This window comes from Crocodylus siamensis, chromosome 13 (assembly GCF_052110815.1).
Source record: "Crocodylus siamensis isolate JL-2025a chromosome 13, ASM5211081v1, whole genome shotgun sequence".
Classification (NCBI taxonomy): Eukaryota; Metazoa; Chordata; order Crocodylia; family Crocodylidae; genus Crocodylus; species Crocodylus siamensis.
In genome coordinates this window covers 11,223,081-11,237,382 of record NC_143407.1, presented here as the reverse complement: position 1 = coordinate 11,237,382, position 14,302 = coordinate 11,223,081, and the positions used below count along the sequence as shown (strand labels likewise).

Here is a 14,302-nt window from a genome sequence, read left to right as displayed (position 1 = left end):
GCCAGTGCAACACCACATGGAACAAACAGGGTGAAATGGAGTTCCTCTTTCAAACCTTGTTTGTAATGTTGTCTTTCAGATTTACATTTTCCAGGGTCTTAATGCATAACTACAGTAGAAATGTGGTGAGAAATTCTGGGGTTTTTTGGGTTTTGGTGGGGTTTTTTACTCTTACAAGAGCTTTTATTTTTGCCTTATTCTGGAGGACCCACTTTCCAAAGGTGTCATTAAAAGATTGTTTTATTCATTGTGGCAGTCACATACCAACTTGATGTCATATAGTGTCTTTATGTTTGAGCCATCTGGTCTCCCCATGCTAGGAGTGAATGGGGGGTTGCATCATTTAATCATTGGTCTTTAAAATAATATGAGTTCTACAAGTGTAAGGCCAGATTGAGGCAAGTTTAATTTAAGCCTTTGGAGTTGGCTTACTGAGCTCAGCAATTTAGTGCATGCCTTTTAGATGGGGCTTTACACTGTTTGCTCTGAGAAAACACTGGATCCTGTGGCTCTTTTTAAGACTCTGCTTTTGTTTCAGTATGCTTGTGCAAAAAAATGCCTATTCCTAAACTCCACTTCTGAGGCAGACTCTCACTTACAATTAAATCTGTGGATCCTAGTCCTCTGAGTTTCTCAGAAGATGATCTATGGCGTAGGAAATTATTTAGATTACACATTTATCAGTCAGTTCAAACATCACCATTTATATCTGCTGTGGTGAAAAATCTTGGCCTTCCTCATGGTAGCATTTGCACATGGGAATCAGTTGCTGACTAGAGACTATTAGCAGGAAAGCAGACATTAAAACTTCTCTGCTATCTTGCCAAGGGGCTTCGGTATTCATTTCTCTTCCTCACCCCTCCTTGCTTCTAAAATATGAAATTCCTATATAGTGGTTAGGAAGTATACCTTGCAAAGAGGTTTGAAACCTGTGGCTGAATTGTATTCAAGTAGTTCAGTGTTAACACACATTTACTTACGCTGCTCTGTAGCTAGTGTATCTGCTATCAATGTTCATGTGTGTGATGGCAGGACTGCCTTGGGGAAATCATTTAGTATACTGCTCCAGGAAGAGGAGAGTAATGGATAGTCCAGTATACAAAGTTAAATACGCTGCAGTTTTACAGTCCCATGTTCCAAGTTGATAGTGTAAAATGATTAGGGAAAAAAAAAAAGCCCCTGGACATTCAGAGCTCTGTCTGTCTTGTTCTGTTCCAGGAAATCAGCATAAAATAAAATGATCTGAAACCATGGGAAAAGTCACAGTGTATTTTACTGATTTAAAAATCTGGTTCCCAATCCCCTTGGATGATCAAGAGAATACTAACACCAGTGCTATACAGGGCCTTAGCTGCCTGGTTACTATCAGCCACCTATCACCTATGCATGGGCTTAGCAAAACTCAGTTTTTAAAAAATTTTGTTGGATAATATCAATGTTTTTAACTATTTGTTTTTATTTTTATCAATCTGAAAGTTTCAGGACTGTGCAAAATTAGGGATGTTTAACCACCCACCGCGAGACATGTAACTACTGTAGGACTGCTGCCAGCTGAGCGGCAGAGCTACCATCAGACCTGCCTGTAGCTCCCTGGCCCGTTTTGTCCTTTCCTCTTCCTTTGTTCCCAGTCCCCTGGGACTTCTGGGCACTGCAGTCCAAACTACAGCCAGCATGGTTCTGTAGGACTTCTCGCCTTGTCGTCACCCACTCTGTCAGCCATCATCTTTCTTATGTACCCTTTCCGCACATTCTGATATATAACAATGGAAATATGTTTTCATCTGTCTGAGAGGTGGCAGGTGAAATTCAGTTTTTAAATCCAGCAAATGCTAATCCTGCCAATCTTACCTGTGGAGTAAGCACTATATTTTAGTGCCCTGTATTTTCCCCTTACAGGGAACTAGAAGCCAACTGCACATGTAGATCTTGCTGTATTATTTTGGTTGTTATTCTTGAAATACTCCTGAGCCTGCAGCTGGCAGATTTTGGAAGTCCTGGGAAAAGCCTGGAGATGAGGACCTGTTTGCATTCAGTTTGAAATTATCCCTAATCTTGCCAACCTGCATCCTATCTAACCTCCCACCAAGCCAGGCAGCAGTGAGGTGCCCCTTTTTGGTCTGGCTCTACACGGCATCTTCCAGAAGCAGAGGGACCTGGGGCAGATATACCTGGCAGCGGTGTTAGCACAGCATCCTTGAAAGGTGCTCATGCTATGGCACCCTGGTGGAGGATCATGGAGATTGGCGCACAATTGTTGTTGGCATCTGTCAACAAAAGGGACTGAAGTGTCTAAGAGCTGGGTCTCCTTAGGGAGCCTCTCTCAGAAAAATGGATCACTGCAGGGAAGTGCTGTTATGGTGATCTTTAACCAACAAGCTGTCACAGTGAAGTTCTTTCATTTTGATCTGAATCAACAGTTAGATGTGAGGCTGTTTCAGTATGTGTCAACTTCAGTTGAATAATAATTTTCTTCTTTTTTTTATCTTTTTCAGGTGCTGGAGAATCTGGTAAAAGCACAATTGTGAAGCAGATGAAGTAAGTAAGGCGTCACTGGCTGAAGTTTGTGCATAAATTGTGATTCTGCGTTGCACAAAGAAATCTGAAATGCCTGTCTGGTTTGGCTTAATGGTGATGGCTTGTTTTTGTTCCAGGATTATTCATGAGGATGGCTATTCTGAGGAAGAATGCAAACAATACAAAGTGGTTGTCTACAGCAATACTATCCAGTCCATCATTGCAATAATAAGAGCCATGGGAAGGCTAAAGATAGACTTTGGGGAAGTTGCCAGAGCAGTAAGTATTTCATTCATTTCCCGTGGCTTGATTTTTGTACAGTAGAGCGTGTTAATGAACCCCAGAAGTTCAGTCTACAGAACGTGTATTGGAAGTATGTTTAAACGACAAGACAAAGTAGTGGAATACATTGATAATCTGTAAAGCATTAGTAGCATCCTATATAGAGTACGTTATTGCAGCCTTGTAATCTTTCTAATAATATACTTGTATTCAACTCGAGCTATTCCATTTTTAACAAAAATCTGATGTAGGGTTTAATTTAAAGTACTTGCCCCCTTGCATTAATGTTCAGTAAATTTTTCAAGAAACTATACACTTTACAGTTTAATCAAGATCAATGTCCTATGTCTAAGCAGCTGGGGGCAGCCTGCTTACCCATGCTGAGTGAGTTCCCTGTCTTCACACTTAGCTCCCTGGCACTGAGCTGCGCTGTGTTGCCCTGCTCCCTGGGATGGGTGCATGATGTGGAGGCTAGATGAGGGAAGGGGAGCCCAGAGATGCTGGTTGCTGCTGCAACTGGAGCAATGGTGGGGGGAGGTAGGAGCTAGGGGAAGCTTGGCAACTGCAGATTGACTTCTAAGAGGCCACATGCAGCCCATGGGCTGCCAGTTGAACAGACGTGCTCTAGATCAGTAATCTTTGTAACCCTCAAGTTTTCTCTGAAATAAGGAAAACAGTTTAAAATCTTTGACTTTCCTTTTTCTCCTTTCCCAAATCCCAGTTCCTTCCTCTCTGACATCACTAAAATTCAGTCTCCTGCCTCTAATCCTTACTGTCTAGTAAACTTCCTGGCATTTTTCTCCAGTCAAATGGGAGGGAGGGGGAGATCCCAGCACACTTTTAGAAAAGGTCAGAGGCAGTAAATGTGTGACACATCTACAGAAATAAAGGAGCTGTGGGGAGGAGATGGTGGCTTGTCTACTGAGGGAAATTACTGGTTAAAACAGGTTACAGCACCCTTGTTGCTCCACCAGCTCTCTGCATGGTCTTAATTTTAGCCTGCAGTAAGTGAGAAGTGGCTGACTTCCAACATGCAAGTTTGAGCAAACAGAATTTTACGGCTCGTGTCCAATGAGGGGTATGTTTCTACAAGGGCTGACCTGGGTGATTCCTCTCCTCCTCTTACCTGTACCCACAGGTTCAATGGTGCTTTCAACCCAAGCTAACTGATGGAACTGGGGCAGGAGGTGAGGCAGCTAGAGGCTGAATCCTTCTCAGTTTGACTGGTGATCACCACCTTGCCATAAGAATGTAGGCTTAAATCACTCAAATGCTGCCAGTCCTGTTTAATGCATTTTCCCAAATTCGCCATGTGCACAGAAAGGCAAACAAGTACTCTCATAACTCATTACGAGAGAATCAAGATCTCTCATCTTACTGCAGCCCAAAACACCATGGGATCTGCCCCCATAAGTCCTACCAGTGAACACAAGGGAGTGCCTTACCAGTGAAGATGTAAAAACTGGGGTATATCTGCAGCTCAAACAGACATTGATTCCTTGGACTGACTGCAATGAAGACCTGCTTTAGGCACGAAAACAAATGGACCCCACATCACAGGATGGCTGGAACTTGATGGTGAACTGTATGTTTTGCAGCTGTGTGTGGTTTTTTTTAAGGCCTAATTTCAGGAGTGTGAACACCAGTAGGAAGAAGTCACTGAAATTTGACAAACTTTCTGAAGTAGTTGAGGAGCTCTTTAAGCAGAGCTGGCAGAAGTTGCATCATGTGGAAGGCAGGGTAGATTTACACCTTGTAGACTAAATAAAGTACATATAATAAAGTACTCTTTTGTGGGCTACAGCTCACTTCATCAGCTGCTGTTTGAAGTTGCGTCATGGCAGAAGCAAATCTGCAAGATGTAGGTCAGCCTTTTTTAGTTGCAAATCTGGCTGTTAATTTCCCTATAGAAAAGTGAGGGGCTGAGTCTTCTAGTAAGTGTTTCACATAATCTGGTGCAAGCATACACTTGAGTCCTGATCTGAGTCCATTCTGTCTGCCTAAATGCTTTAGTTTAGAAATTAGTATCACATTTATTTTTGACAGTCTGTGTTTGAGATGACGGTCCCTCAAAACTTTAAGCCTGTAATCATCCTAGGTTTTCTTTTTGTACTTGAATTTTATTTACTCCAATATAATGCAGTGCTGTCTTCCTGATAACTTTTTATGTCCAAAACTGCATTTAAAGTGCAATTTGTTCATTAGTCTGTTGTACAGTATTGGTATTCTGTTGTAGCAGCTCTGGAGAACTGGACTGTACAAGAAGGAATGTTGAAGGTTCATGTTGCCTTTATGTAACTGTCACTGAACTTATAAGAATCACAGTATGTGTTGCATGCTACAGGCTGCCACCCTCCTCTGGTTGGCACACCCAAAATTCCCTGATGCTGTATGGGCTTTGGGAAGCTTGCTGTTTGCTCAGTCCAGGCATTTCTTGCTGAAAAGTGAGTGTTCACATGAAGGACTAGTGGATGAGGTGTGGGAGGGGCACCTGGCCTTACTAGTGTGTGATTGTTCGTTTCTGGCATCTCACAACTGTTAGTGCAAGTATTTATGAGTAAAATGATTGTTGTTTAAAGTGTCACACTTACTGACTTGGGTCGCTCTTTTCTTGCAGGATGACGCCCGCCAGTTGTTTGTATTAGCCGGCAGTGCGGAGGAGGGAGTAATGACTCCTGAACTTGCTGGAGTGATTAAACGGTTATGGAGGGATGCTGGGGTTCAGGCCTGCTTCAGCAGATCTAGAGAATATCAACTTAATGACTCTGCATCATAGTAAGAAGCACTTACTGTTTGCTCTGTTTTGTACCACAAGAATAGTATTGGTACTTGGGCTGTATCTAGTGGGTACTTTCAGCAATAAACATCCTCCTTCTAAAGGACAGACCAAGCTTTTAACGTGAATAAAATCATAATCTGGGACTTTTTTAAGCTGAGTAAGCCAGCAGCATGTTTATATGGCTGGGGGGCCAGCCTGTGATATGAGTGCCACAGGCAGCCTCTGTGCATGACACATGGCAGACCAGGGCGAGAACAGGAAGAACAGTGGCAGATGGGGTAAAAAGCAGTGGCAGGGAGCACGGCAAAGGACAGCAGGGAAGGGGACTGGAGTGGCATTTGAAGAGTGTGGAGCTAATTTTGTGCCTCACCTGCAAAAAGGTTGTTCCCTCTCTTCCCCACTGTATGCTATTATAGGAGGCCTGGCCCTGAAGGATAACTGCGTGCTTTTGTATCTTGATGCGTTATGCATATCTCCTTGCTGCAGTTGTCCTAAAATGTAGCTAGCTAAGATACCACTCTGAAATTAGACTAGCTTGGCTTGTTCAGATCTAACAGGTTTTTTGGAAGTTCATCTAGGTTCTGATCTACAGCAGCAAACTGCACTGCTCTGTAAGCAATTAACACACTTTTTGTAAACCAGTCTCTGTTTCTAGCACGTATTGATTTAATTCTCAACTGGAAGCTTTGGCCTGAATTCAGCAACACCTTGATATACCTATGAAGGGTTTGGTGGGTGTTACTTCCTTGTTCCTTCATGGTACATTTTACTGCCTGTTGCATAATGACCATTAGGACTCTTACATTAAATTTATACTTATCTGGGGAGGGAGGGAATCTGAAGACTTATGCTTGTACTTGGTTTGGCATCTTGCTTTCTTGGAGGCACACTTAAATAAATCTGCTCTTCCCTTTCATTGAGGATTCTGAAGGTCACTTTCTGCAAGGGCAAGCTAGAAATGGATGAGACAACTGGCTTCAAGTAAGCATAGCGAGACAGAGAGAGCCCATGAGGTGGGTTTCACCCTGTCTCGGGGTGGGCAAAATGTGGGCCAGATATGGCCTGTGGGGCCTCTTTTTAAAATTTAGAAAAAATCAATATTTATCTGCCCCTGGCTGCCTGTCATGCGGCACTCAGTGGCTTGCCAAAACTCAGTAAGCGGCCCTCCACCTGAAATAATTGCCTGTCCCTGCCCTATCTGGACACCTCTGAACTTGGGTCATCTTTCCTGAACATGAATTCCTTTTCAGATCCAAAAGGACTGGCTACAGAGGATGGTAAGAATGGGTGAATTGCTCGCAAGTGAGCAAAAAAGAGCAGCCAGCCAGTCTCAGGAAGACCTTCGTGGTTCTCTTTCATGCTGGTGTGGGCCTTTTGGCGAGGCCTCTCCAGAAAGCATGAAGCTTGGTTGTTTTACATCTTGATTCACCTGAATACTTCCCTGCAGGTTTTATGGCTCTTGTGACCTCTCCTTACTGTGAGCCTTTTGTGTTCTGTTTCCCTAGAGGCATGTTAGTGACAGTCCCTTTCTTGCTCAGTAGCCTACAGTGTCTTTCATAATAAATGCTTTGTATGAATCTCTTGGAGCTTTCAGCCATTTGTTTGGCTTTAAATGTTGGGAAGAACACTTTCAAAGGAAACATGACTGCATTGTTAGGAAAATGCCATCATGGTGCTCATGTGAACTTGGGAAGGAAGGGGAGTCTGTTCTAGCTGCCAGCTGAATCCTGTCCAGCTCATTGATTTCCCAAAATCTGGTTTTTCCTTTTAGCAGAGCTGTGAGAGAAACCAGCCTTCCACATAGCTGTATTGTTCTCTAACTTCGGGGTTTAGACTGTTCTAAAGATGGCTAGTTTCATGGTTTCAGATGGGACATAAGAAATCCTGATGCAGGCAAAGACTGGCTGATTTGCCTCCAGATTGACACAGGTTTGCCTAGAAAAGTTTGGGAGCCTTTGGGCAAACTTCGGGCTTCCGTTGAAAGACTTCACTCCCTCTCTAGTCATAGCCTTAGTTGAATTCAGTTCCCTGTGTGCTTGAGTCAGGAAGGGAGCTCATTAAACTGAGTGGGCATATAGGAAGACATGCATCTTGGGCTAAATCCTGTCTCGCTATGTGTGTTTCCACACCTTGATGGTATTTTCCTTTTTGGCAAGAAATGTCCTTTGTGTACCTGCTGGAAGTAGTTTTTAAAAAGAAAGAGCCCCCTTCTATTATACCCGGTAGCCTGGTGGTTAGAGTACCTGCCCATAGGACAGAAGACTTTTTGTGTTTTGAGGCCCATCCAGAGTGGGTCTGAATCTTCACTTTGTTACCTAGGAAAGTGCTCTAATCACCAGGCCATGGGCCAGGCCTTACCCAGACTCTTCTCCAGCCTTGCTCTTGAGGCAGACTCCCAACACCTTACATCTACTCTTTGTTAGATAAACAGCCCTTGAAAAGCTCTCTGTCTTTTGAGAGCAATGCCTTCCAGGGCAGTAGCCATCTACTGAGCTACACATCCCCTGCCCTCATGTTCTTTTATGTCCATACTTATCTCATCTTGTCTGTCCTCTTTCCCTTTTGCCCCCACAAAGTCTAACACCTTTAAATTGTGGTTTTTGCCTGGCTGCTTTTCAGACTTGCCCAGCCTTACACACATACCTGGGCAATCCTATTTCACTGCATAGCAGCCCAGCTGGAGCTTAGCTTTACTGAGCCATACTCAGTAGGCTAGTGCCAGCAGTGCCAAATCACCAACTACACAAGTGCCAAAGCCTGCAGTTATAGCCAGATGCCCATCATGCGGGCATGTGCAGTGAAGTAGGATTTAGCCCAGTGGTTCTTGGAACAAGGCATTTGAGTAAAGTCTAAATTTTGCAGTAGTGAGAAAATGGTGGGTGATAAATAGAGGCTATTGGTTTGGTCTCTACACTACCCCCTTTCCTCCTTTTATGTCCTGGCATATCTGCCATTTTTTAGCAGTGATACACAAATTCAGTAAAAGTCAGAACCTGAGTAGGATTTTGAAGCTGTATTGTGGGAAGCTCCCCCACCCCCCTCCCCACACTCACACCTTGATTAGCGCTGCTGTCAGGATGGTGCTGTTTCTTCTTCCCTGAGAAGGTCATGAGCAACTGATGACAAAGAAGGGTGCTGAGAGAGCTCACTTGGCCAATTCACAACATGCATGTGCTTTTTGGGGAAACTGAATGAAGTGCAAAGACTTCCTAGTGTCAAGAGACCTTTGTGATTGCTGTTGTTCCAGTCATTCTAAAATGCATTTCTGCAGTTCACATGGGTTCACAGCGGCATGTACCTTGAATGAGTAGGTTTTCACATTTGCCTAATAGCCTGGATAAACTCTGTCATTGAGTCTTAACATTTACTTGCCCTTGAAATTCTCTCTGGACTTAACAGTCAAACAATTTTTGTCTAGTTGAAAAATCCAGATATCAGCCATTAGTGGAATGAGGTTCGCTAGACCCGGAGGAGTGTCGTTTTGAGCATTAGCGTGGGATTTTGCAATTTACTCGGTAGTAAAAATGGTCCAATCCTATGTAATTCCTCACCTGCTGCAAAAAGTTGATCATACTGGTTTAATTCCCTCCAAAAAGACTGAGGCTGAAACCTGACAGTGTTGGAGGCAGGTTATGAAAGTGCAAATGGAGGTTGCAGAGCATCTGCTTAAATAATTCATTGGCTAGTCACATGCTTGTTATCAATGTCAGGCTGTTGGTTGCCAGCCCTTTCAGAAGCACTTTCATTCTTCTGCCTATGGGATGCAACTTGTTCAGAGTGTACTACTTACTGTCAGTGCTGTTTAATGTACTGTACTCATTTTCTTGGCTTTCCTGTTTGTGTAGTTGCTTTTCCACCAGTGTCTTACACCTAGGTTTGAGTGGCTGTCTGGAACATAGTTCAGCTTTTCCTGCTATGCTAGAAATTGTCAGGATCTTCGTGCTTCCCAGAAGTGTTCCTTCACAAAAAATTTAACGAAGCTACTTTTGTCAGATGCAGTTGTACTAATACCTAATAAGAAATATGCCTGTTAAATGGCTGAGAAATTTTATTCTCTGAACTAGCAGGAAGCTTGACTGTTGCCCTAGTTTGGTGGGGGCTAACCTGTTTGGCAGACATGCCACAAATTAGCCCTGCATCCTCCTCAAGTGTCATTTCGATTCCCTTCCTCCATCCATTCTGCCGCTCTGCTTTTCTGCTCCCAGCCCTCTGTTCCCTGCCTGCTCTGCTGCTCTGCTTTCTGCTTTGCTGTCAGTGCCAGTTGTGGTACCTGTGCCTGCAAGATGGTCACTCCTGCCTTAGTGAGCATAAAGAATAGGTACAGCCAATCCTAGACAAATTATCCAAGAAGACATCCAGAGGCCAGGCCTGCACACATCCAGATCTATGTCATGCATGTTTAAGATTCATGCTGTGCTTAAAACCCTCCCCAACAAATTAATGCATTTTACTGAGGCTTTCTTCTGCATTTTATAAAAGATTCATAGCCTAAGGAGACTAAAAAAAGCCTGTTTTGTGTTGTGTGTTTCATTCAGTTACCTAAATGACTTGGATCGAATATCTCAGTTGACCTATATTCCAACTCAGCAAGACGTTTTGCGGACCAGAGTTAAAACTACAGGCATTGTGGAAACTCACTTCACCTTCAAAGACCTATACTTCAAGTGAGTATGGTGCACGGTGGGGCTGCATTCATCTCTGCAGACTGTACCTTTTCTTTTTCTAGGTGAGAGTTACCTGGTGCTCAGTTGCTGGTGGCTATCTAGTTTCCCTCTTGTGTGTACCGTGGAACCTTCTGTTTATTCGTGTTCCAAGTAATTGCATACAGTTCCTTGTAGTTTGTATTAAACTCTGTTCTTACTGGAGTTGCTCACTTGAGTTGCCAGTTTGACTTTTATTTGCATTCTTTTGTTCTTTCCAGCTGCTTTTATGTTGGAAGCACAGACACAGGTACTGGACGCTTATTTACAGGTTCTGGAATACTAAAAGGACACTGTTGGCTCCTGGTTATAATCTGAATGCTTTAACCCTTTCATTTGACATATAAGCATAAGAGCCCTTCCCTGCAGGCTCAGCCCTGTGGGGCTTTTGTCTGGACTGCATGGCATCCGTAGCAAAGCTGTGGATGAAATTGTGCTGACTAACTACTGCTGCAGAGCAGCAAAAGGCATGCGTAAGGGGGGGTGGGGGGTGGAATAGCTGCCTTTGTATGACTGTGTAGTGGAGAGGATGTGTCCTCTAGTCTAAAACTGTTTGAAGTGGTTATGATATTCAGCTAATCTTGACAGTGTCCCTTTTAAGTATGAGTAATGAGTTCCCTGTATCCTTCATGCTGGCTCTGAGTTATGGGGGGTTGGTGCACTTTTCCCTAGCTGTTTTACCTAGTCTTGTAGACGAACCTTTGCTTTGGATCCCAAGCATGTCCTTTACAAAGCTAGGCCCTTACTTAGATATCAGTTCGGTACAACAGTGTCAGAAAAAAATGCAGTATTTGTGTTCTGGGCCGAGCTCTCTTTCTTTTCTGGAACGTTGTCATTGAGCCTTTGTTATATAAGGCTTTTAAACGATCATTTGTTTGCCAGCCATGATTTTAATCTTTCATTACAAAACCAGGCTTTAAAGAGGCGTAGCAAAAATCTATGCATTTGGGCTCCCAGCACAATTCGGCTGCATGCTTCTTGGGGAACAAAGCTGTCTTGGCTTCTAATTTGTGAATTGGTTAATAAAAAATGGCTGAATATTTTGCATCACAGAGCTATTTTTATGGCTGCTGGTTAGCTCCAGGGAAGACTTATCATCTTTCATGATGTATTAGGATTAACATTTACCGGTAGTAGTGTACAGTGCTTTTTTTTTTTTTTTTCTGCCTAATGAGCTATTGGGCTAGAGGTAGCAGGCATGGTAGTTTAACCATTTCTTTGCAGTGATGGCGATTTTTAGAACTTAACTGGCATGCTATCTAATGTACGCTACGGAGATCCTTTCTAAGGTATTGCAGCCTTTTCCAGTACCCAAAAGGACATAAAGCCATTATCGTTTTCTTCATCTAAGATGGTTTCATGGCCACCAATGCTAAGAAAGTACATGACTTTAAGATAGAAGGGTATAGGCAATATTCAGCCAAGAGGCATTTTTGGAATACATGGACTTGTATGGAGTTTCTTACCATGTTGCTAAATACTTTTTTAGTAAGTTATATCAGTGGTGGAATAGTAGCACTATGGAAACGTACGTCACCTTTGGAAACTGGCTTATGCATGGCTCACAAGGCCGTCACAGACTAATTGGGCATCCATCAGAATTGGGATGTTATGCTTCCCATCTTGGGGGATTTGCCTGCTAAGGAGAATGTTTAGGTAAATATTAAGCACAAAGCAGCAGTCATTTTCCTCAAAGCTTACTTTATCTACCTATCATCCTATGTTATAAATTTGGGACTTTACTCCAATAACAGACTGAGGTGTCTGACTGACATCTGATTTGAATACAGGATCACCTTGGAGAAGCTGGGCTCTGAGGTCACTGCTGCTTTGCAATAACAGCAGAGGTAATGGAGACCACTGCTGGCTAAATAAAAAGGCTGTAACTTCATACAAAATTCCATCTTTCCTATTATGTTCCACTGGGACAACTTATCTTAAATGAAAGTCTGGAGTTGCTGAACCACAATTCTGGCTCCTTTTGTTGGAATCATTAAATAGTATTACTTTTGGCAGACTCTGAATAGTTTCTGTCTTCTCTGCCTGTTTGCTCTGATAATCATAAACATTGATTTTTGTTTCGTAGCTCTTGGATATTGACTTGTTTGACGTGATTTAAATTAATAATCTCAGCCAGTCAGAAAACAATAGGGTATATTGCCTCTTTTTTTTTCTCAACATTTTGGAGAAGGGAGTGTTGTAATTTTCCAGGAAATTAGCATCTTTGTTTATTGCTAGATATCTTCTTGCAATATTTAGATTTCCTTTCTCTGAATCTTTCCAATCTAGTATCTCACTAATTATATATTTAACTGCTACAGCACCCAACCTCTTACATTTTGCCTGTGTGTTTTTCAGTAGTAAGGTGCTGGTCATGTTACCCATAATATTTCCTACCAAGCACATTCATTGGAATAATTGAACTATGTAGAGTGGGTGCTCCGAGTCCAGCCCAAGCAACCGGGTTACTTCTACAGGGGATACAGTAACCAAGGCAGAGTGCCAAGATGAAGTAGCAAGCTCCTACCCTAGTTAGTGTTACAACAAAGGCTTTCTTTTTAAGATTTAGCTCTTTCTGCTGGAAGCAAAGCTTTATATTTTAAATGAAAACCATAATTTATCTGGGGGGGAACACATCTCTGAATAAGATGATTTAAGTTTCTGCTGGCCTTATTAATGATAAGGCTTTGTATCTCTAAATTTCTCCTACATTCTGCTGGTCTGAAAGAACTTAAATTTTTTAAGCTTCGCCACATCATGCAGTTAATTAAGAAGGTGAGCATTGCATAATATCCGAGCCATTTTTCTCTTCCATCTTTCAGGATGTTTGATGTTGGTGGCCAGCGATCAGAAAGAAAGAAATGGATCCACTGCTTTGAAGGTGTGACAGCTATTATATTCTGTGTAGCCCTCAGTGATTATGACCTTGTCCTTGCTGAGGATGAAGAAATGGTACGTTCCTTTAGAATTATTAACATGCGGTTGCATCCTGCAGTGAGATAATTGAGGTGGAAGTTAGTTTCAAGCTGCTGTAGACTGTATTCAGTTTAAGGACCTATCAACATAATATTCTTTGCGCTCTGTTTGGGATGCTGAGAGAGCAGTGTGTCTCCTAAGAGGTCTGGCCATAGCACCACAAGTTTAATAATAAACTCGTGGGAATTGATGTTTTTCTCCTCAACTTTCTAAAAAAAAAAACCCCCCAAAACATTTTGATTGTGTGGTTGCTGTTATTGCTGCCCGTTTTGTTAAGCACTAGTGCATCTCCTGGACTGGAAGAAAAGCTGACCCTAGTAGAAGGTTATGGGATGGTAAACTGGCAAGAACATTAAAGTGAATGGGGATTAGACCACCTCTGATCTGACCACTAGTTATGACCAGACACAGCATAAATTTCCTGATCTTCCCTTGTATGACACTTTGTTATTAGTTCCTGCGTAGTACAATTTTAATAGATTTATAGCTGGAAGGGACCTCAAGAGATCATTGGATAGTTTAGCTATCATGTTTTGTATTTTTAATGCCAGTGGCTTTCTTCTAAATATAATCAACCCACCTTTCCCAAGTGACTGCTGGAATGATGCACTTTTTCTCTCAATTACTTTTTAGAACCGGATGCATGAGAGCATGAAGCTGTTTGATAGCATTTGTAACAACAAGTGGTTTACGGACACTTCCATCATCCTCTTCCTCAACAAGAAAGACCTGTTTGAGGAAAAGATTAAGAAGAGCCCACTAACAATCTGCTACCCAGAGTACACAGGTAGTGCTGGGGTCAGGGGTGAACTCAGTCTTGTGCTGATCTGTTGAAAGGAACATTTCAGATCACTGTGATTTTTAGAAGGAGTATGGGCTTGTCCACCTGTGGCAAAGTTAGAACTAGGTCTTCTCCCCCTGGTTCTGTTGAGTTACTGTCCACATGTTTCTTTGGCTAGAAGCACATTTGGAAAATGTGAGGTCTTTCTGCATCTTGGGTCCTTTATAAGGAAAGTCTTTTACTTCAATGTCAGTACTGAAGGTATTTTAT

General features: G+C 42.5%; 1 protein-coding gene across 2 annotated transcripts in view; it reads left to right on the top strand.

The window, feature by feature from the left end:
* GNAI3 (G protein subunit alpha i3) overlaps positions 1-14,302 on the top strand; it is a 145,191-nt gene that overhangs the window by 127,905 nt on the left and 2,984 nt on the right. For both annotated transcript variants that reach the window (XM_090026366.1, XM_090026367.1), the window contains 6 exons: positions 2,493-2,535; positions 2,652-2,793; positions 5,414-5,571; positions 10,111-10,239; positions 13,098-13,227; positions 13,885-14,038. In XM_090026366.1, the coding sequence (XP_089882492.1) occupies positions 2,493-2,535; positions 2,652-2,793; positions 5,414-5,571; positions 10,111-10,239; positions 13,098-13,227; positions 13,885-14,038 (756 nt within the window). The remainder of the gene's footprint in view (positions 1-2,492; positions 2,536-2,651; positions 2,794-5,413; positions 5,572-10,110; positions 10,240-13,097; positions 13,228-13,884; positions 14,039-14,302) is intronic.